Source organism: Centroberyx affinis, unplaced genomic scaffold (assembly GCF_046629955.1).
Source record: "Centroberyx affinis isolate AG114_WGS23_722 - 3 ecotype Tasmania unplaced genomic scaffold, CSIRO-AGI_Caff_v1 ptg000304l_1, whole genome shotgun sequence".
Lineage (NCBI taxonomy): Eukaryota > Metazoa > Chordata > Actinopteri > Beryciformes > Berycidae > Centroberyx > Centroberyx affinis.
The window spans coordinates 35805-60308 of NW_027278982.1; the positions used below are offsets into that span (position 1 = coordinate 35805).

The 24504-nt window shown below is 42.8% G+C and overlaps 1 protein-coding gene across 1 annotated transcript in view; it reads left to right on the forward strand.

The window, feature by feature from the left end:
• Window positions 1-24504, forward strand: part of LOC139640899 (ADP-ribose glycohydrolase MACROD2-like) — a 121825-nt gene that overhangs the window by 18383 nt on the left and 78938 nt on the right. The window contains exons 2-3 of the mRNA XM_071515090.1: window positions 8711-8741; window positions 18417-18490. Of these exons, the coding sequence (XP_071371191.1) occupies window positions 8711-8741; window positions 18417-18490 (105 nt within the window). The remainder of the gene's footprint in view (window positions 1-8710; window positions 8742-18416; window positions 18491-24504) is intronic.

Genomic DNA, 24504 nt, shown 5'->3' on the forward strand with positions numbered 1-24504 from the left:
AGTCATTATCATGCAATTTGCAGTAGATATGATTATGATTTCTTTTTTCTTGTCTCACATTAGCCCTGCCACAAAGACAAGGGCCATGCAGCCAGTCCCTTGTCTTCATATGCATGCTATTCCATCACCTCATGATTCAGAGTGGGGTTTTGACTTTGAAGCCCCTTTGATATGGTGCTTTTGAGATCTTGAAGGACTCCTTGAAAGCAGAAACTGTTTAATTAGTTGCCTTACATTGGAGGGTAACCATTGGCTGACTTTCACATTGCAAGACTAGAGACCCTTTTTTCCTTTCTCTGATTAAATATGCTGTTGAAGTTGATTTATAGATGGAAATGAAAGTAATGTCACATGAAAAAGGCCCTCTAATTATTATTCTACTATTCATTTAGATCAACCACTAGGGAATTGTCTTGTGGTACATATCATGAATTATGTTTTAGGATAACTGATAATCCTAACATCCCTGCCCCTCCTATCATATACCGCAAATCTCTACTGACGACAGTGAATATTTTAGAATGCACATATATCTAGGTTTTACCTTCTGTGGAAAGCTGTATTGGATTGGCTGTCACTTTTGCTCCATTTTATCATCAGCATTTCAGAGACTCTCTCGCTTTGAGATATCTTATGAAACAGCAGGTTGATAGTTTCAGACAGAATCCTCTCATTCCGTACTTTGATCATTTTGTCCATGCCCACCTGTAATGTAGGCCTCCAAAATGCAAATTTCTTCTAATGCTACACACCATGCACACATGTTGTGCATTTATCAACACTCATTGCAGTAATCACAGGTTTTAAAGGCCCAAAGGCAGATTTGAATGATGTCCTCCTCTGCACTGATGAAGGTTTAGGTTCATATCAAACCTTTTCCTCAGTATCTCCACAGATTTATTTTTTTCTCCATTTTCTGTTTTTCCCTTTGCTTTACACTGCCATCTCAGGGTTGAATGAGAATGCCTTCTTCAATTTATAATGTCATGGCTCTCGTGATAAATACAATAAAACATTTCATAAGACCATTATAATCATGTCAGGGTAAAGATCTTAATCAATGTAAAGTTCAAAGCTTTAAAGGAAGCAGACGTTAGATGTTTTATGAAGATTCTTGATCACATAGCGATGCTGCGGTTCCATTACCCCAACTGTCATTCTGATGCTGTCTCCTCTCCAGAGCCATTCAGATCAGCACAATAGCCGGCCCGGCAGAGGAGCCTTCATTTCATCCGCCACAAGAACACTAATCAATAGGTTACATTTAAAAAACAGAAAATATCTGACAAGAAGTACGCCTGCAGCTGTACAGGAGTCGGGTAGCGGAATAGTAGATGGGAATACATTCTGTTACCGACTTTACTTCCCGCATGTTCCTCGCCTTTTCTTTTGAATTTTGTCAATCATGTGGAGGTCACATAGAGGTCAGCCAGTTTGTCTGACTGATGTGAATTTCTTTTCCTTTGTCTCTGGCTCTCTCTTCCTCAGTGGTCAGTGATGTAATATCAACTGATACCGAGCGGGAGCCCTCATACATAAATATGAGCAGACTCCCGGTTGTATGTGCCCTCGGTTCACAGTGGTATCATTTTTATGCGTCTCTCAAATGCTCCCTCTTTAACACTGCGAGAATCAGTGTCAACGGCCGACCTCTGTGGGAAATCACAATCATATGAATGAAAAAGAGAACAGTTTCCTGCAGGGCATCATAGCGCTGGAACGTATTGGTTGAGAATAGATGTCTTTAATTCTTACAGGCACTGTATGTTGTGTCCTGTGTGTTGTATTTCACTTTCTAACAAAGTTGCTTGTATAATTCTTCATGTAACAACCCAAGTGTACGTCCCTTAAAATGCTTCTTAGAGTAGCTTTGCGCTGTAGCTTTGGGCTGCAGGGGGAACTGTGGTTGGTCAAGCATAGGGCTGGTCATGGACCAATGAATAAAGCAGCCATCAGTTCAGTATCTGCTTGTGTTTGCCTCACTGCCCTGCACTATCCACAGACTGCACCATCTACACCTTTTTTCTGCCCATTCATCTCACCCCCGTCATATACTGGATGACTGACACATCGCGGCCTGCCTTTGATTCCCCACAACGGGGCTTTAACACACCGTGAAGCACATGCCCAGATAGCATTTCCCCTCGGAATGGAGCGCTGAGATGGCGTGATTACTTCCTCATTGTCCCCCCTAAACCAAATGGTCTCACATATGATGAAGATGAATTCCTCCGCACGCTCCATTTCGTCATAGGGGTTCACACAAGCTCTGTATCATTGGAGGCTGTGCAGATGGGATGAGCTATCATCAGCGTTGTGGAATTGAGTGTGATGAAGGCAATCACAGAACACCCTGAGCTTCCGTTGGCAGAGAGAGTTCATTAAGTCCATTGAATTCCCAGTTGACAAAAACATCCGAGGCCTCAAGTCTTAGAGTAATTATTCCTAAAGCGTCAGGCAGATGTGGTTTAAGAAATCAGGAGAAACAGAGTTACCCAGTGGTATGTGTTTTGCCTTACAGTATAGAAAAAGACAAACATTCACTCTCCTAATTAGAAAATGTGTCCTTATGATTCAATAATATGTACTTACCATGCTTTCATGGGGTCACTACCACACCAGTCCAGAGAGCTCAATACAAATTGCAGTTAATGAGGTTGGGCCTCTTAACGAATGCTAGTTTTTATTTTGTATGTAGTGCTTTGGGAAATGTGGTTATAGCCTATTTTATCATCTGTTACGACTCTTTGCAGATCTCCCATCTACATTCATGTGGGTAATATTTTACTTAGCCTCTCTATTTTACACAAAACAGGCACATTAAACTCTATGTAAAAAAAATAACAAAGGCTAACAAAGGCTCGTAAGTTAGGAGTTATGGAGTCTGTTAATTAGCTGTTATGTTTAGTTAGGCTGAAGTATCTGTAAGTACTGAAGATCATGTGGTGCCTGCAGGATGACAGGGTGGGAGGACAGGATGGAAAATTAATCCATCTGCCTGTCTGTTTGTCTATCTGTCTATCTATCCATCCATCCACCGTTTTTATAGCAGTTCTAACCACATGATCTATGCAATTGTGTACATTCCCAAAGTCTCAGTAACTGCGTTTACATACATAGAAAATTCTGTTCTTAACCTGGTCACTCAGTTTTATGCGTGTAAAAATTATAACTCGGTTGCAATAACCCGGATAAGCTCACTCTTATTATGAGAAACCCTGTTAAGATGCCTTCCTTACTAAACAGTTTACTGTGGCATGGAAACATCCTACTCCTTTTACTTCTGGTTTTCGCTGCCTGTGCAAACTCATATAGTATTATGGGTAAATTTTGATGTGAGGGGTTACCTGGTGGCTGCACATTTTCATTCTTTTTTGCCAGCGAGACACCACAGGAGGACAAGAATGTTCTGTTTATCCATAACAACAACGATACTCAATCGTAGCGTATCAAAGTTGCGCGTAAACAGCTCAACCGGAATAAGACATTAACCGGCCAGGTCCGTTAACTGGACAATAGCTGGTTACTCCCTGCATGTAAACATAACCAGTGATGCTGGGACTGAGCCCCTAATGGACGATCAGATATTATTGTGATAATAGTTACACTTGATCAGGGTAGATGTAAAAACGGCTGGTGGGACTCGGGCCATTACGTTCCAGGTTTCTCACCCTCTGCACTTCTCCATCCTCCATTTAGCATAATGACACTCAAACAATCAGTGCCCGACATTAGAATACGGAGTGTGGTATTATGCAGAGTAAGAGGGTGTTAATGTGTCATATTTGAATATCCTGATCTGTAACCGTGACATGCTCTTCGCAGCAGCAGGTAGCTGATTCAGGCAGAGAAGCCAGGCGTGACCTATATGCTTAAAGAATTACAGCAGTCAACAAAGAGGATCCTCTTGGATTCGTATTCTGATACTCTGATGTAAGCCCACACTGCGGTAACGCTGGTGAATAATAACATACTTGTGGTCGCATTTGCACAAGGTCTCCCCTTGCTGCTGTGATTTATAAGCATAGCTTCCATCTGCAAACAGGCTAGGAGGCTTCAAGCTACGGGGCAGCACCCTGGGTCCAGTGCTATTTACTCAGCCAGCCGAGACGAGGCGCTCCCCCGGCAGGATCCTGCGGTCACTGTGACCATGCCTGCTCCTCTCCCCTCTACCTGTCTGCCCATGGCTACTCCGCTGCGCCTGCAGCCTGGGAAGGTGACAGCTACAGCAGGGTAGCTGCAGTTTTGCCACAGGTCGAGCCATCTTTAATGTGTCATATCCTGCCGCTTAACAAATGACTGAGAGCTGCAGGCTATCAGGCTCTCAGAGGATTAACAGTGACTTAGTTTTATGAACACTGTCTATGCAAAACCCTGGTCACACTTTTAAGTCAATAAATCATTGTTTTAATAAGCTGTAGGTTTATTAATTTCATTACTGTGAAATTTTTGTTTTTTGTAATTTTGCAATTAACTACCCTATGTGATTAATAAATTCAATGCATCTTCATAAATAAAAAATAAAAAAACATCCATAAAACACAGGTACAGTGTTGCCAATATTAATCAGCGTAGACACCAACTCAAGGTACCATTCTGTGCTGTACTTAATATACTGTGAGCTGAATAAGCGTGCAGAGATGCTGGGAGGAAAAGGTGCTCCACTTTAAAGCGATGTGATGGATTAGGGAGGAGCCCCGGCAACAGAATAATTTCCCTGGTGACCAATTTCTGAACGCTCCCTAAGCAAAGAAAATCAGCAACAAGCCAACATGTCAGGCACAGCCCCATGCCAGGGTGCAGGCGGACATGCTGACTCACTTCTAATGAGCATACAGACATAGAAATAATAACCTAAACCAGGAATCATAAGTCATGACTGTATACATAATGCCAGTTGTCCTAATTAACACTGGGCCTTATATAAGCTTCAGTATATGCTAACAACAAATGTCAAGACAGCTTCTATGGTGGCCCAACGTCGGTGGGGAAAGAAAGAGCAAAAGAAATAGGCTAGGAGTTGCTAAGCATAAAGTTAGTGTTGTGCAGTGTGGCTGCTTTTGATGTCTGGCTGTTTTAGTTCATCCAACTGTAGCAGTCTTGGTTCACCTCAGCATGCTGTCCTGGCAAATTGGAGGATACTGGCAATCGCCTATTTTGTTATCTTGTCTTAAAAAAAAATGACAGCTCTATTAGATAATGAATTGTACAATAGGAACTGACCGTCACCCCTCATCTACTCTGGATTGCAGTGAATAGGTACAGTAGTTCTCCCCACGCTCCCCTTTGCAATAGTTCACTGGATAAAAACGTCAGCTGTTAACTATAACTTCTAGTTATACTTAACAACTGACGCTTTTATGAGGGCATTCCTCAGAACAGATGATTGTAACAAAACGTGAAATTTATGGCATGTTGGATAATATTGAGCATCTAGGTGTTTACAGATATTGATTAGCAGTAAGATTGTTTATAATTTGTGCACACTTGAGTGCAATTCACTGCCTGCTCTGTGGTTGATTTATGGATGAAAAAGAGAGGCCTCTGCCAGCCTGTCACTCCAGGCTTGACAATTTTATGGTATTTTTACTTCCCCTTACTTTTGGCAGTAACCCCCCCTTAAACCAGTAAGTGACATCTGCATATGCCACAAAGGTGTCAGATCAGTGTCTTTACAGCATCCCATAAAGTGATTACCTAATGCATTTCTCCCTAGAAAGATCAATAGCCTTTAATGGATCAGCCAGACAACTAATAAAAAGGGTTTTAATTGATTATGCTGACGGTGTGTCATCGCCACAGACTGCAGGGGGTTGGGGTTTAGTTGCAGTTAGAGTACAACTTCAAGTTGAAGAGATTGGCATCTCAGGCTTTTAGCTGGGAGAGGATAACAAGGCCTCTGGCTCCAGATCAGTCGGCCAGCTGAGACCGATTATAGGCATGCACAGTGACTGTTGATCATCTTGTCCCAAGATTAGATTCATTTTATTGTTCCTCCTCAATATGACACACCATCAGATAGATTCCTGATGCTGAAATGAGTCTTAATTCCTTTTTTATTAGCGGTTGCCAAATGTAAAATTGGCTTCATTTAGAGAATAGCTGAAAGTGGCAAGATTTATACAGGTTACATGCCAAGATGGTGCTGGATTACGATACACTTGTATGAATCATGACACTTCATTTGTGCAGTTGTTTAGAGCCTTAACCTTTTTGACAACAACAACAACCTTTTTAACACTGTCTAAACTTGACATCCAAATTGCGCACAGTGATTGTTTTTACTGATACCCAATGGTCTGCTTTGATATTTGACCATTTTGTGTCCTCAATCTCAACATGCTCCTGTATGTGCCATGGGCTGAGCTGGGCACAGGACTAAAAATGGCCATGCTTTTCCACGCTTCATCATCTGTGGTTTGTGTCAGACCCAGACAGTCATCTGGAAAGGTCAAAGCTTCGGTAAAAGATTTAAATCACCCCTCAGAAGAAAGATTCACCTTGACAGGCGGAACCTGAAAACTGGTAAATAAGAATACAGAGACTCATTCCTTTCTGCTAAAAGCAAGGACGAAAGGACCACTGCATTTCAATGTGGATGTCACAGGCTGTGATGCTTTAGAGAGAAAAATATACATTTGAAACTATTCTTTTTAATTTACTTATATAATATATGAATTATATAAAAATGCTATTTCTTATTTCAGTTAAAAAGAGTTCCCAGATTTTACCCCTGATTACTTGTTTGTGTAATTATAATACTAGCAGACATGTATTTGGTATCTTACTGTTAGATCTATTAATGAGTGTTTTAAGTCCTAAAATTAAGTGATATTGGCCCAGCTGCTAGCAACGGCACGTTTCTAAATACAACTTGACAGGGTCAGTGTGGCAAAACAAACTGTTGGGTTTAGTTTTGGCACAGTGTGATTTTGACATATGGGTGTTATTCTTTGATGAATCTCTGTAGTCTCATGTTGCTCTATATTAATCCAGTTGTGAACTGGTAGTGGAAATGTTTTTTTCATTTGTCATCTTATTATATTAATGTTGTGGCCACGCCTTTTGATGAATGCAGGAACTAAAGCACGTATTCAGCTGCTTTTGAAGACAAATGGGACCTTTGAAAAAATCCTTTCTCTTTACTGTTTATTAATATACTTAAAAAGATGAATGTGAAATGGGGAAGCTTAGAGCTAGGCCTATGTATCATAATATATTTGCTCACAGAAGTAAAGAATAATGAAACTATTTTCAGCTATAAAGCCATGCTTGAATAATATGTCTGCTGCAAAGTGCTACAAAGCAAGAACTATTACAGGGTGGTTACTTTTTATAATCTTTTTGGAAAAGACAGTCATAAATATATGTGGGCTTTCGCTCTTTGGTTTATGCAAGTATTTATTAAATATTTAATCTGGTTTTCTGCATGTCTTCTTCCTATTGTGTGTGTGTGTGTGTGTGTGTGTGTGCGTGTGTGTGTGTGCGTGCGTTTGTGTGTGTGTGTGTGTGTATTACTAACTAATATTAATTTAAGGCACTAACATATTTTTACTGATTGTTAACATATCTTTAGCGACTCTACATTTAAAAGTGATTGGAAAGTCACAAACTGAAGTTCATATTAGGATGTATACATTGACTTTCTCTTAGTTTAGACTTCAGTATCAAATAGATGAACCTCCAAAACTGTCAGAACCCAAAGAATCCCAATTAGATACCAGTCTCAAAATCATGTAATGCTCTTGACAGGATTCAGATAATGAGATAGAAACAAAGTTTTCTCGTATGATTTTGGTGGGATCCAAACATATTTGATATGAGGAATAGCCTGAATCCTTGTGTAAGCTCCAGAAACATCAATGAGAGGGGAGGTCAATGTGAGACTGTCAGTTTGGGCTGTAGGCTGGGGACTAGATCAATCCTCCTCATTATGATATTCATGGGCTAGAGATTATTAAGCAGCGAGCCCAACCTATAGATCCACACGGATGTGATCCACTGTTCCCTCAGGCAAACTCTGCCTGTTATGGACATGCTCAAGTATGGCAGCCAACTAATCGGCCGTCTCATTCATTAGTGCAATGGCACAGTCTCTTTAACTCAGCTGTGCGAGATCCTGATAAGTCCATCTAATGTGTGTATGAAAAAGTGAGGTAAAAGTCCTGGATGGATTTCATATATCTGTATATATCTTGTCAAATAGTACTGCAAATAATTCCTCTTTAGGGTGGCTGAGCCAAGCTGCAGAGGTACACATACACATGTAAAAAGCGGGTCTTCTACAATGGCTTCAGTACATTATAGATGTAATGTACCACTGTATGTACCATAGATTACTCTTCATCAAGTCCTCTGGCAATCATGCAACATTAACCTAAGAGTTATCCTTATTGGAATGGTTCTCTGCCTACGGTGGCTTTCACTACAGCTGGCTAAATAGGAATCATATGTACAGTATGGTAATGTTCTACCAAGCAGGAAATGAAAGGAAAGACAGCTGACCAAAGTCCAACATCTTCAAAAAAATTCCAATATTAAAGGTGGAGGAAAAAATATTACCTCAATTATACTGTACTTGTAGTACAGTACATCTTACAAGCAGCTATCTCTTTCTTATTGAGAATGATAGAAACTGCTATTGTCTTATCCTGTAGGCTTGGTCTGTGTGAACATGCTTTGACTGTTATTTCTTTGTCTCTTTGCACAGGCCTTCCCATGTATATCCACAGGCATCTACGGTAAGATTATTCCCTATCACTATTTCGTTTCATTGACTTTCTCCATGCAGTTTGTTTACTATTTACCATACCAACTGCACACATTACCTCTGTGTACACCTGTCCTGTTGCAACAATCTTTTCCTTACACCTTTGGGCTGTGGTCAGTCTCTGTATCTACAGAATTATGCATAAAGGAGGTAGACAAAATAATGTACATACCACATGAAAAATAACTTTGTCTTAGAAATAAACTCTTCAACACAGATAGACGGACACTTAACAGGATAGTTACTAAAAACCACAAAACTTTGGCCTCAGAAATGACCACAGAATTGAAGCAACATCTCTGTCTCTACACAAACTGTCCATGTTCACACAGTTGGTATTAATAGCAGCACTGTCATTTGGAAACCACTTGTATCTAACGCCAGTGCACAAAGATGCATGACTTGGTGTAAGGAGCACAAAACCTAGACCCCTGAACAATACCAATGCACCCTCGTGGGACCAGGCCTGATTTGAAGCAGGACATTTCTGGCAAAGAGCAAACACAATCACTCATCTTTTCCTGGATAGAGGTTAAAAAAAGCCTCACTTGTTGATATAAACGGGCTTGGAAGTTTTGTTGGCAAATGATGTTAGATGCAGTGACATTGGCATAGCTTATGGGATGTAATGAATTGATGCTCCTGGGTCTTAGCCCATAATGTCACACCAATCCTGCCAGTGAGTTTTATGAATAACCCCTCATGGCTTTTCCAAACAGTCTTGCAAGGCAGCAGCAATGTGGCTCCGTCACAGCAATCACAGCCCCAGTAAATTTATGAATAATTTCAAATTACCAAGATGCAGATTTTGTGTACCGTAATGTTGATACCATTGAGTTTTATTATAAAGGCCAATGCAGGTTGCCAACTGTTAAACATGGTAGTGGAGCTGTAATGTTGAGGGCAGCAATCTACTGGGAGTCATTAAGTCTGATGATTACTGCATGATTATATAATGGCCAAAGAATATGAGGCCATTTTACAAGGCCAGGTTGCTGTGGTGCAAACACTGTTCCCTCATGATGATCTTATAGTCCAAGATGTTAATGCCCCCATACACACTGCTAAACAAATTCAAAAGTAGTTTCATAAACACAAAGATTAAATAAAACACCTCTCATGGCCTCCCTAAACCCCAGATCGAAATACTGAACCTTTACGGGAAATTCTGGAGATTTCCACCGCCTTCATCACTCAAAGAACTCAAAGGCTTTCGTTTTTGAAGAATGGTCCAATATCCCACTACACATAGTTCAGGACTTGTATGACAGCAATCCAAGGAGGACTGGAGCTACTCTGAAGGCAGAAAGTGGCCGTTCTCTATTCTATCTTGTATTGATACTTATATTGTTCTGTGCCTCTTTTGTTTTGTCCCTGTATATTTCTGAGGTATATGCGCTGTGCTGTAGGAATTTTACAGTTCGGAATAAAGACATTGAATGATGAATTTCAGATAATGGATATTCCAAGATACTATATATCCTTTTTCAAGATGGATATCTAGCATTTTGGAATAAAAATCCCTCTGCTGTAGCGACATAAAGGCAGCTGAATGCAGGAGGGAGAGAGGGGGGCACTCTTTGCACTGTGTGCTGCTGAGGAGGGCGCTGCTTATTGCTGTTCACTGTGCGCTGTGTGCTGCGTTGCCAGTGGGAGCCCGTCATACCACTCCAGCAGCCCCTCACATCAAAGGCATAGGCTGTGCAGAACCCAGCCTACTGCAGAAGGGGGGAATTAAACAGCCTGTTCAATAAATAAACAGCTTAGCGCTTCCCATAACTGCATCTCCACAGAACAATGCAGCTGATTAAGACTGAAGATCTTCACACAGCAGAGGGCAAATAGAGGAGGGACTTTCCAAGGAACTACAGTATAGTGCGGTGCTGTGCTGTTATTCTCCACGACTCCTCCCTGGAGCCCCCAGAGTCCTGCCATGTTCTGAAAGGGGCCCTGCTCTCTTGTCAGGCGTTTTGACATTTTCTGTACATTTTAGATAACCTTTAAGGTCAACTTCCATTTCAGCAATGTAAACAAAGGCTTTTTAGTGTGAAAGGCACATCTTCCCGATCTCCCTGTCTGTCTTTCTGTGTGTCTCTCCCTCTCCCTTTCTCTGTCTCTCTCTCTCTCTAAAACACACATAAATAAAGCCATACTCTTTACTTTGAAAGTAGATACACACATACACGTGCACACACATCCACACAAATACTATACTTATGTGCATGAATATATGTGCTTGACCCATTTCCAGACTTGAATTGTAGTACAAAACAAATCCCGAGCCTCCAGCGTTGTGACAGAGAGGAATCAGCGACAAGTTATCCAAGGCCTTTGTGGTGGGAAAAAACAGATTTGTCAGGACAGCTAATGCTAATTGACACTCTCTCTCACGCCTCCATATTCCAGGGGACTCAGTCACCACTGACAGATGATGGCGGAGCAGGGGGTAGGGCGTAGCAGGGGTGCGCAGGGGGTACCTTCGACGCTTGGGAAGAAAAATGAGGACTCACGCTGCGCTGACAGTCCAATCCCTCAGTCCGGCCCATTAGCCACAACCGAATTTCTGCACGGTTAGCGTGTCGGAGGTACCACCCATAAACAAACTGGCACCCACCGTGGGCCACGAGGTCACCCGGCATGATAGAGGTTATTAAGTGTTGCTCCTGTTTGCACATCAATCACAGCCATGCGACCCGGGTTTAAACGGATTATTCCTTCCAAGGAGGAGACACCTCTCAATGTCTCACAAGATCAGTGCCAATAGTCCAACTGCTGAGAGAGAGAGAGGTCATTTCCTCTCTTTGTGTCCCTTTCCCTCCTCTCCCCTCTCTACATTCCTGTCTATCCCTCATACTTCTCTCACGCACACATACTCACACACAGGCAGAGACAGATGCTGAAGCAAAGCCACATAAATACGAAATCCCTTCTTACCTTGAAACTAAGCATTCCAAGATGCAATGTGGACAATTTACCAACTCATAGCAGACCTTGTGGAGACCTCGTCTCTGCTGGCACTGAAAGAGCACTTTGGACCAGCCTTGTAATGAGCTGTACGGTTTAGGAGGCGTCTGCTAAGATCAATCTTGGCACAGAGCAGAGGGCCCTACTGGCACGATCCGAAGCCAAGGACAGGAACATTAAGTCTCATATTTACCTGACAGATTCAACTCCGCACATGCATTTATAACCCTATCAAGGCAATCAGAGACCCTCAATACGGCAATACCACTGCTCCTCTCAGGATATGTTCTGCTGCTCACCAGCCACCTTTGGCTCATCTGTCTCTGTGACGGATCTGAGGATTGTTGACAGAGGGGTTTTAACAGTGACTGGTGGTTGTGGGAGATATGTGGATGTAATCCACCCAGACTCCACTGGTATGTTCGCGCTGCCATTCCACCGCAGTGTCCAGATCAAAGGTGTCAAACAGCTAAGAGTTTTCACCCAGCCAGCATCATGCTCCGACTCTCTCCATCCCTGCCCAGGATTAGGGGGGTGGAAGCCATTCATGGCACCTTATCTCTCCCAAATGATGGCTAGCGGCTAGCTTGCCTGCGATGCCCAGGCCTCTCCCCCTTCTCTTAAATCCTGGGGTTTACTTTAGGGAGCTTAGCCAGGCTGGGCTGGGAATTTCAAGGTACATACGGAACAACGTGCTGTATCAGTGGGTAGCAGAGTGTGTGCTCAGAGGGAGCAGGAGCTTCCTAGCCCATTTAACTCAGTCACACAGTGTGCATTGTACTCAACACTAGCCTTATTCTACCATTTTCATGGATGATAAGCCAAATGTAAAAATACTTCCCACCCACAGGACAATAGATGTAGTGCTTTGAAAAACCTGGTTGAGCATTAAACTTTTGCATATCAGACACTCCTCAGGATGTTTTTTTTTTTTTTTTAAAGTGAAATGTCAGGTGTTAATTTTAGCATGTAGGACAAAGCATGGCATCACCTATATGGAATGTTTCCAAGGAAGGTCATCATCCGTGGTGCCACGGAGACTGCTCTCTTTCTTTTTGCCTCTTTTTCTGCCCGTCTTCCTCACTAGCACCCTCCCATCCCTCTTTGTCTCTGTCTCCTTCTGTGGGCTGCAAAGTCGGTCATGGTCACAGCCCTGCCGTGTCCCAGTGTTGGTGTAGAGAGGAGCTGCAGGCCATTTGACACCCAGGCTTTGGCGTCTGGAGTCCTGGGGCGCTACTCTGTCCTCCACCCTGGGTCACCTCACCTCTCCTCTGGGCCCTGATGGGGTGACAACCCGCCTCTCCCTCCCTTTCCAGCTGAACACACAGCACTGCTTCCTTCATCTGGAACATTCTGTGTTGTGCTTAGTGGTCCCTTCCAGCTGTCCAAGCTGCAATCAACTAATCTACTTTGTATTATAATGCAGTTCCATGACTCCCTCTTTGCTGTCTCTTATAGCAGGGGTCTGCTTTCTTAGGGACAATAGTCAAAATGTCAACAAACACACACAGGTATGCAGAGGTTGTCTGTGCCTCTATCCTTTTTGACATTAAAATAACAATTCAGAAAAATATTGGATATTTTATACATTATCAATCTGAGTATGTCTGTGACCCTGTGAGTTCATGCCTAAATTCCCTTGTTTGCCTGAAATTGACTTTTCAGTGATGTTCGGTACATTTTGCAGTGTAAACCATTTGCTGTGTGTGTGTCTGTGTCTTATGGTGTTCTGTGGCCAGCTGGGTTTTGGCTATCAAGATGAGCAGCAGCCACAATGCAGGACAGTCATAGCAACAATGGCTGAAAGCAGTAAGAAATGAAAGAGCAATGAAGCTAAATGTGCGGCAGACAAATCCTGTTCAAAACACAGGTGAACGTTGTTTTTGTTTGCTATTTTATTGCAGATTCTCTGTATTTGCCGTTTGTGTCTTCAGTACCTCTGGTGACTTTACAGGTGCCAGTTACCTCAGCCTCAGGCTCTATGCTGTTTCAAGGTAGACAGCTCATCAAGATGATTGACAAGTGTTGAGGCGTGAACTTGGCCAACTGAGGGGGAGGAGGGAGGGACTAACAATACACTTCCTGCCTCAAGGTGAAATGCTGCACATTGTAGTTTTAAAAAGTTGAGTTAGCATGTGTTTATCAAGTAAAAGCCACATACCTTTACAGAGAAATTGGTTTCAAAATTCACTAGAAATTCTAAAGCCCTAAAGTAACATGGGGCTGTGGTATCCACCTCACAATATAAGCCCACTCAGGAAAACACACAAAACTGGTGTGGTCTGCAGTATGCGTATACAGCCTACCCATATATTTGCAAACTAAGAATGGGAATGCATCATACCACAGACATGTACTCAACTTGTTGACTTCCTCCTACCTGCTATATCAGGTGATGCAGCTACTTCTCACTCCTTTTCAGCAGAGAAAAACACCTTAGCTACACAAGTTTGTTGTGAAAGTTAGTTCTGTAAATTTAGGATGCGAGAGAGTTGCCATGCTGGCAAAAGAGAGAGCAATAGGCTTGCTTGTTCTTACAGCAAAAATCCCCCCTAAGGCAGAATGCACATCTATTATTTCTATGTTATTATTCCTACATTCTAGTTCAGTGGATATGGATGAACCCAAAGTTAGAAATCACAGAATCAAGACTTAGATTAGTTTGTGATGTTATCAAGACACAAAACCTGGATCCTTTTCATTCTGAACTGGATAATTGCATGTTTCACATCCAAAGTAGGTTTTTTCATTGGGTTTCTAGTTTTGAACTAGAATGTGTGACCATATCCCTTGAAAATCACCCATGTCCTATACAAGTATTCATAAAGGTAGTTTTTCATACGCTTTAAGAGAGGGGCCCCAACTCTGTCTCTTGGTTGCATCAGAGATTAGAGTCTGGACTCTCTTTTTCTAGCACTGGGTGAGTGATGTTCATGTTAACAAAGGTCTGATATGCCCAAGATCATAGGAATAAGATATGTGAATTCTGTTTTAGATGGATCTTCCCTTTGGTGTGAATTACAAGGGCAACATGGAGACATGGAGGAAAATGTACCTTTCTTTTTAGACGACATTACACCAAATCATCATTCTTATACAAAATGATTCAGCATTTTCATTGATGTTTAAAATTAATCGGAGGGTTGAGATGATTGGAGGGCACTAACTGAAGAGACCTGTCTTGCAGTCTTCTCAGGTCACATTCAGAGATTATCTAACTTCATGCTCCCTGGTCACAGGTCCCAATTCAATGTGGTCACTGAACCCATAAGCACTATTGCAGTTGGCATCATTGGATGTACTATGCAAATGTTATGTAAGCTTTGTACCACTGCGACCCTCAGTTCACATGGCACAGGGCATGGTCTCTCTCTCTCGCTTTCTCTCTCTCTCTCTGTCTCTCTCTCTCTCTCTCTCTCTCTCTCTCTTCCTCTCTCTCTTCCTCTCTCTCTCTCTCCGGATACTGTGCTCTGCTTGGTGATGAAGTAGGGGAGCCTTCAGCAGAAATAACACTGCACCACCTGAGTCCTCATCAGCGGCGCTGCGCTGCACATATCCCATCAGTGCGCCTCACTAAGACAAATCTCCCTGAGCCGACCATATTCCCAGCATAGGAGAGAGCGAGCCAAGCAGTGCAGGGGCCCTGGAGGGCCCGCCATCACTGCGCCTGACGCCAGCCCTCCACCTCCTGACAGATTAGCTTTCACTGAACCCTCCACACAGCAAATGGAGCAAAAGAGAATGAGAAGGAGGTGTTGAGGGGGAGAAGATGTAGAAGTAAAACACTGAACTCTTTCTTTTTGTGCGTACTGGGGCATTAAAAAAAACAAGAGTCTGCTCAGTCAATTCTTTTTTGAACATCATTTTTTTGAGCATGTGTAAGTGGGTGGTGTCACCTGTACTACCAAGTGCTATGACTCCCCTGGCTAAGAGAGGTGACGGAGGTGACGATGTCTGTTTTCCAGCACATGAACATGCTTGGCTAGGCTGGAAGGGGAAGAGAGAGGAAAAGACAGGAGAGGTGAAGAGAGGTAAAGGTAGGTGGATGTTGTGAAGGAGACAAATGATGAGAGAGAGCTGTCGATGCACTCGAACTGCTGCTGTTGACCTTGGGCCGCTCATGTTGCTGTCAAGCAGAGCTCTCCTGGCAAGCTGCCCCCAGCTGCACTGACCCCTTTCTCTAGCTCTCCATCCAACTCTGTCTTCTGTCTCTTCTTCCTTCTGTTTGTTTAACTCAGCCATTCTACTTTCCAGCTCTCTTTCACCTCTTCCTCTGGCTCACCTCTTTTCACTTCTCTCTTTTTCTCTCTCTCTCTCTTTCAGCTCCGTTATGATTAATAGGTATAGCACTCAAATCAATAGTGCATTTGTAGAAACTGCACACTAAATAGATTAAATGTGCTCAATGCCATCCGCCCGCTACTTTCAGTCAGAACAGTCCTATTATTTATGATTAAGACCTGTTTATTTGCTGGAATTTAATGTCTCTCTAACCCGCCTCTCTTCATCTCTCGCTTAAGGTGGCACAGAGGGAGCACATAGGCGGGGCCTCGCCTGCTATACTTATTTGCTTATTTATTTTACGTGTTTATTTGCTTACTTCTCTGACACCTCTCCCGTTGTGTGTGCTCTTCCCAAACAGCTGTTCCTTTCCCCGCGGATATAAATCTCTCAGCTTTCTCCTCTTTTCACACATCTGTTTGCTTATGTTACGCGACGTGTGAGTCGAGAGCGTCGGTACACACCTGCGTATGTGTGGAAAACGGATTTTCAAAAAAGGAAACATCACCAGACAAAGTGATATCATTGAAAAGGTTAACTCGCGTTTAGGTGACAGATCGGGATCGGGTGACCCGCAAACTCATTCGGCATGTCCGACTCGGAGCGAGCGCCGGGGCAGCTTGTGAAGGGCGGTAGCTGTGAGCGGGGCCCCTGCACCGTCTGCACACGCTAACCCAACGGAGCCATAGGAGCAGACTGGCTGTCACGCGGGCCGGTATGCAGCTCACATCCCTCTCCACCCAGGGCTCAGCGAGGGCTCAGCAGCACTTCAGCCGCTCTCTCCACTCCTCAGCGGAACTCAGCCACTGCTGTCAGAGTCGGAGAGAGGGAGGAGGAGAAAGGGGGAGGAGGAGGAAAATAAAAAGAGAGAAGGAGAGAGACATCAGCTGTAGACAGACGGGCGGTGGTGGTGGGGATAAAGCTACATCTATCTGTCAAGGCCCTCGATTTGGGATATTCAGAAAACGCTGTTTATTAAGAGCCTTTGACAGCAGGTGACTTGAGTGTACGGTGAAAGAAATGAGGAATTGTAAGCCTAGATCTTTCTGGCTTTTCATTTTTCTTTACATCCGACTGGAAGGGTAGAGGTCGTTGCAGTACTTGTAAGCTTGTTTCATAGGTCATAGAATGTTATACTCATGGCAGTGACCCAGGAAGAGGGAAATGTTTGAGAATGTGACCCATGTAATAGGCAAGGGGTTACAACTGTAGGCACGGCCCTTGTATTGGTAGATGTGGGCTGAAATTGAGGTCTCGACCCCTGTCGTTAGAAGAAGACATATTGTCAGTGTCTGTTCCAACCTGCGGTCTCTTGGAGCTCACGGGTTACAATATGGAATCATACAACAGCTGCAGAGTTGCTAGTTTGAATCCTGAACCAGGTCACTCAGGAGTGGAAAGCAGGGATGTTTTTTTTGCTTCTGGTCTTAACCTTCCAAAGGCCATATTAACATTATGCTTGCAAGGCACCCTCAAACTAGCTCTAGGGCTGCTGCGTAGGCTGACAAGTAAAATGCTTTTGTCAAGTTTCACAAGAGGCACAGAAGACCAGCCTCAACTGTAATTGCCTCGAAATGAAGGCTACTGAAATGGTACTCTGTGATGGAGTAGCAGATTGTCAGCGGTTTTGGTAATGGCAGATATACTCTAGTTGTAGCGAGGATGGCTCGAGGGCATTTACAGTCAATAGCTGACTATAAGTGTTGGGTCTTGTGAAGTTCTCTACAGTGGCAGCAAATGATCTTGAGATCAGCATCCAGCAGAGTCTTCCCTTGGCTGACCTTATTAAAAATTAATCTACTCACAATCTGTGTGTTTCCGATCGATGTGTTGTGTTAACACAGTGGTTGGGTTCCTGAGCTGGCACCGCTGCTGTGATTAATACGGCACTTCGCCACATTGCTCCTTACCCACGCTGGTCAATACGTCAGTACATGTTCACTCTGGTGGGGTGTGGGTACTGAGAGGGGCAGTGTGAATGATCACACAGCTAAGTGTAAATGGATGTGTAAGTCTCGCTGCAATGACAAAACTAATGTGCTAATCAATTACACCTGAGGTGGTAATGAGTGCAGGTCTGATTATAGACATGGTAGAGCTCACATCTACTCTTTCACCTCCCAAACTGTGTTTATGCATGAGTTTGTGTGTTTGATGTAATCTGCCCTGTAAGAAATTTCACCGTCTCTGTGCATCTGGCAACACGTCTACAGCAGTTTATCCAACAGCTGGTCCCATCAGTGAGAGATAGGCAGCTTGTGCTGTTTTCTATTGATTTAGTAGAAATGCTGTTACTTGTGGAGATATCAGTTTGTCTGTCTGTCCCCCTGTCTGTTTATGTCTGCCTCTGTATCTGCATGTTGGATACAACTAGTATTGACACTGTTTCTCTCTCTCCTAGGCTTTCCCAATGAGCCTGCAGCTGAAATCGCTCTGAACACAGTGAAGAGCTGGATCGAAGAGAACCCTGATAAGGTAGGATATGCCAGGCTAATATATGCTAAAACAAATAGCTGTCAACTTGAAATGATTTTCCAATTGTGGAGACATCGTCTATCCTTTTCTTTTGTTGAATTGCTTTGAGTGGAGATGATTGGACTGCCACAGAAACACTAATTGTCATGCGTTTCTGTATCAGACAGACATCTTATCCACCTGCTTCGCTTGATCAACCATTTGGTTTGTGGTCTGCATGCATATCAAATTAAAAGCCAGTCCGAGACTAATCAGGCCTTAAATGGTCTGTTGACTTTTTAATGGGTCTATGCTGGGGAGAGCACTTCATGCTACTAAACCCAGAAGAAAATAAATACATCAGATGGAATAATCTAAAATTGGTTTTTGAATTAGATAAATTATAATTATGCTTTCCAAGGACTGAAGGCCCAAATAGTCTGTAAATACCCAGTTATTCATGCTTGCTGATCCATTCTTCCAACAGAGTTTATTTGGTGGAAAACATACATACATAAACACAGTTATTTTAACTGAAAGACATGGCAAATTGCATTATGTGACAAAGCGAAATAGGCAATCATCTTCAATTTTAGTTATTAGGTGAGGAGCAAAATAGAATCATCATTTGAAATGATCCTCACAAAAGCACATAATATGTCAAATCTCCCCTCCAGGAAAGCCAAATGGATGTAGACATTTTCGATTCAAAGCCACTTTCGTTGTACACACTGAAGATTGAGCTGCTGTAGCGTGATCTTCAGCACAGACAACCCAACATGACTACCTTATTACAGCGAAACAGAGAAAAACATACAATTCTCAACTAGTTTAGACTGCCTTCTATCGGGCGTCAATGTCAGGTTAGCTCTGATACTCACATATTGCCCTGAAGACAGTGCTGTAATGATTTGTGCTGCACCTTTTGTGTCAATTCTGTATTGTGTCACTGTCTTGTAATGTGTCAGTACTAATTAACCAGGTCAAATTCCATCTGAACCTGTTGTAATTGGCAAATTAATATGATTCTGGTCCTAATACTGACAGTTTTGAGGTAGTTACATGAGGCTTGTACAGAAGCATCACTACTGTACAGTATGTTTGACATGAATCAAAATGAGTAAGTTAATTATTCATGACCCCAATATATATATTTTCTATTAATTTATCATGAAAGAATTCCGTCCTATTGTAAGGAAGCTGTTTTAAGCTGGACTGAACATCTATCAGTTTGCCAGTGAGTGATGATAACCTTCGGGGGTCATCTCTGTTTACTGCAGCACTGTTTATATCTGTCACTGTGGATTAAGGTGCTTTATAAAGCTCCCAACTTGATGTGCTACAACATCCCTCAGCTGGTATTATGGATGTTGTGAAGGGGCAACCAAATGCTATTGAGCTGCTGGATTACTTTGCTGTTGATGTGTTATGGTTGTGGCACTTGTCCTTTGCCTGGTGATTGCTGTAACATGCACTAAGGGAATCCATCAGCACTCCAGCATTAAGAGGGTTTTATATAGCTTATTGCTGACTGTAAATAATGTGCTAATGTGCAAAGCTGACTTTTGTGCTTGTGTTGTTCCAGTGCCAGGATTGCTACTTGCTATATGGAGGCTGCGCTGTCGCACAGAAGAGACAATTTTGTGATTTATTGACTGATAGCTATCTCTGATTTGGTTAGATCAAGTGGAGAATAATTCCTGCAGAGGAGTAGTCTATGGAGGCTTCCCTGAATACTATTTGGCAAAGCTCCGCAAGCGCAAGCAGTGGATGCTAAACTCTAACTAGACCAAGAGTGAGTAAGCTTTTAAGAAGATCAGAGAGAATCAAGTGATACATTTTACCCAGAAGCACAGTAGTATTTCCCTTAGATTAGAAAGTCCTCCATTCAAAGCACAGAACAACATGCACTTGAGCAGGAGGTCTCTCTAATTTACAGTCCATTCACTGTTGCTTACGCTAATTCTGGTGCTTCCCAAGCCAGTTTTTGAAAAGGGTGCATGATGAAAAATAGATCCTGCCATAACTAATTACCTCAGTTTTTTTGCTATCAAAGAGGAATAGTGAATTCAGGCGGAATTGTGTCTGATAGCATTTAAAAACGTGTGTGCTTGTATGAGAAGCAGCTTTGCAATGTCTTCCCTATTAGCTGGATTAGCACTGGCTTGTGCATTAAATGTTGAGATGTATGCCTCCCTGCTTTGTCTGGTATGTTTATAACTATAATTTATCACTGTTAGCATTTGCTCAATATAACACACCCAGGATCAACATGATTGATAGCTGACACATAACCTTCTCAGGCTCTGCTGTGTGCACTCCATTGTAAATTTGGTGAAATTGCTCTCTGCAGGTTCTGGTCTTATAGTGAGCTCAGAGTCCAGGAAGACGCTCTGAATATGTGGCCCAGCTTTGTATGTACAGGATTGTACGAGCTGTTGTATATGAACCACTCTGTTTACTTTTATTCATTTTCCTTTCAAGGGCAATCACAAAGAGATATGTTGTATGATATACCATCAAAAGGTTTGCTAAAGTTCAGTGTTGCGACAATAGTTCATATCATAGATTACACAATACACATGGCCCATGCAGACTCCAAAGAAAGAGAGAGAATGAGAGGTTTGAAGCCCAGTTTATCATACAACGGACAATAGGACTAGATTGCTCTCCTCACTCACCTCCGGCTCTGTACAATCGGCCCTGAGGAGCCAGTGTTGTGGGCGTCCGCAGAGACGAGTCATTTCAGGGCCATGATAAGGGCTCTGCTTGGGGGAAGATACTGTTCTATTGTGGCTGGATCTCAGTACAATGGCCTGGCCCAGGATCTAACACACTGGGGTGCCAGAGTACAGACCATTTTTTTATTTTTTGCCCCCACTCTAACACGATAGCATTGTCTGTGTATGTGCGGATGTGTATATGTTTGTGTGTGTGTGTGTGTGTGTGTACGCATGTTCACGTGTGCATGTCTCTGTTATCCAGTTGAGATAGTAGTGAATCTGGCAGGTTCTAGTTACACACACTGCAATTCGATTTAGACTCTAATTGTCCACAGATTGAAGTGTGCACACACAAGAGGGTCTGAGGACACTGTTAAGAGAACTACTGTAATAACAGAGGAGTTTGTGGGTGTGTGTGTGTGGGGGGGGGGGGTGTGCAAGACAGAGAGAGAGACAGATAGAAAAAAAAAATGAGGACAGCGAGTGATTGATTAGCAGTGAGTTTATCTTCTGGACCAGCACACTGTAGCCCTGATGCACTCACCGAACACACAAAGGGCCCCGACGCCAGCGTGAAATTCACTCTGAAAAGCACCTAGAGTTCCATTGTGGGAGAATAAACAGCCTTGCTGTGGTCAGGGAGAGCAGATCCTTTAATCTAGAGAGACTTGAGTGCAGCAATGATCCTTCAGATCACAATGGATGAAAGAATATGGGAGGGCAGCCTCCGTTTCCCTGTGTCCTCCACACGAATAAATGAAATAGAATATGTGGGTATGTGTAAACAACAGACCAGAAGGCTCTAATCTGCTCAAAAATACATAAGGGGTAGCAGACACAGAGGCAGTGACAACCCAGCACCGCCAGTTCTCCATATGGTATCAGAGCACTTTCCTCCTGCTCGCTGCACACTCTCCCCTCCACTCATCTGGCTTTGGTTTATTTCTCATTTTCAGATCTAATTTGGTTTAATTCAGGCTTACATAGGTTTAATCTGCAGATGAAAAATGTGGTGTGACACTTTATTTGGCTGCCACGGATGGGCGCCGGACAGCCAAGCTTTTTAATGAAGCGTTTCGAAGGCCCAGCAGCCCGGCATCACTGACACAGCCTGAACACTTGAGACAGATTGGGAGTCTGTAATAAGCTCCGCTGCACTGCGCCGCTCAGGACAAAATTGATGTGTAGAGATTTCACCTTTCAACATCACTCTGGGTTGGGCTTTGGTATTAAGCACTCCACTGTGCCAGTGACTCTCCCAAAACAGGTGTTTACATCCTTTTTTTCTGTTGTGTGAATTATCTATTTACGGTCGTAGCATTTGTCAGTTAGGACACCCTGATAATAAATCCCATCTCAAGCCAGGGGCTGGAGAATTACAGTCAATCGTGACAAATGTCAAGTGACTAATAGAAATAAATATGTGCTTTGTATGATTGTGTTTTTCTGTGTGAGTGGATATCAGTTGCGGAGGCTGTCTGGGTTTTGGCAGATGGAGCTATAACGTGACAGCAGAGAGGCGTTCATTGTCGTTTGGCTGAATAAGATGGATGGTTGATGCTATCATGGCTATATTGTGCGCTTCACCTTTAGAGAATGTGAATTTGATTTTCTATATTGTGACAGGCTTTATCTCGCAAGTGTGCTTAACACACAGTGAGCCACATGTGTGCTTCCTTTATCACCTATACATAGCGGTCGAAATCACGGCGAATTGTCCTTGTAGAACACACAGAAAAGTTCTGCATTGCCTCTTCATGGTGTTTTTTCAGTGTCTAGTATCCAGTGAGAAGACTCTGCCAAGTCCTGCATCTGTAGCCGAAAACACACACAGATTTTGCTCCGCGCATGCCTCGTGGATGCTGATGTGCCGCTGATGGTTTGGGCAACTGGCATGGTGTTCAAAGCCCACACTGGTCTTTTGAAGTCAGTGTCTCGCCCCTTTGAATCGTTTGCTGTGACGGAGAGCATCAGGGAGATATTGGCCTGATCTGCAGCTAAGAGCATGACTAAACACTCAGCTGCACATCCACACACTGTACTATCTCGTGTGGATGGAGACTCACGCTTTGACCTGAGACCCGAGAGAGCTATATGCTCTCTACACACGCTGTCAAACACCTACAGACCTGGCTTCAGGAATGCCTGATGCTGACATGCAGCTGGAGAGAGTCTTTGTGAATGTCTTATTAGTTTTCTCTGTAAGATAATTACTTTTCTGGCACCAATGCTAATGCCTGCCATGTAGTCTAATACATTATTGGCAGCCATTTGGCCCAAGGCAGTAGAATCAGGATTTTATGGCTTTTATGATCTGAGGATTTTATTATCTGGCTCCTCTCTGGATAATATGATGTGTGCTCTTTGATTCCCCTGACCTCAGGTTGGTGTAGTTAAACACTACTAGTTTCAATGTTTAAATAGATTTAAGATATGGATCCCAATTCTGAATCGACACCACTGAAAGTTATTTCTTCATTTAAATGTTGTTTCACTCTTTACACTTTCTGTAATCTGCTGAGAGAAAAAGCAGTTTTGATGAAGCGCTACTACTGTCAAAGATAAAGAAAAGTTTATCATGAGCAGCAAACGCTACAGTTTTTTCAGCATTTATCTGAATGGTTTGATTGAACCCTTGCCTTCAGAGAGAAATCCTCTCTCTGCATGAGTGGGGATTAAGCATATCATCCCTCTATCATGTCCAAAGACCAATGTGTTGCTTTACTCCTGGTAATTGCAGAATGATCACCTGATTCTCTGATGTAAGGTGACTTTGACTTTTCTGTTGTGAATGGGATGACTATAGATGATTTATTACATCCCCACTCAGAGTGAAAAGAATTTTTTTTTTTTTAAACTCTGCTCATAGGACTGATTGCATCTCTCTCTCAGAGAGAGGTGAATAATTGAAAAGCTGTTAGTGATAACAAGTTACAGCACTCTTCCTTATACTGAAATTACACAGTTTCATTTTTGTAAATATGTATTTTTCTTTTAAGAGTAAAGCAAATTAAATCAAATTGTTATGGCTGTTACTGAGGATTAGAGAGTCTATTAACCAGTACCAAGCACCATATGAAAAATCAGAGGTATGCAGATTTTGTCTTTATGGATAATACAGATTGCTGGTGCCTGCTTGAGATCATCTTAAAATGTTTTGGTGGGGAGAAAGACTTTGATGTTGGGATGCCGGGGACTGAAGTCTCCCATATCCAGGTGCTCTTGCACACATGCACACAGCCCACCAATAGACACAGCCCACCACACATTAACACATGGACACTGAGATATGATGGCCTCCGAGTTCAGCTC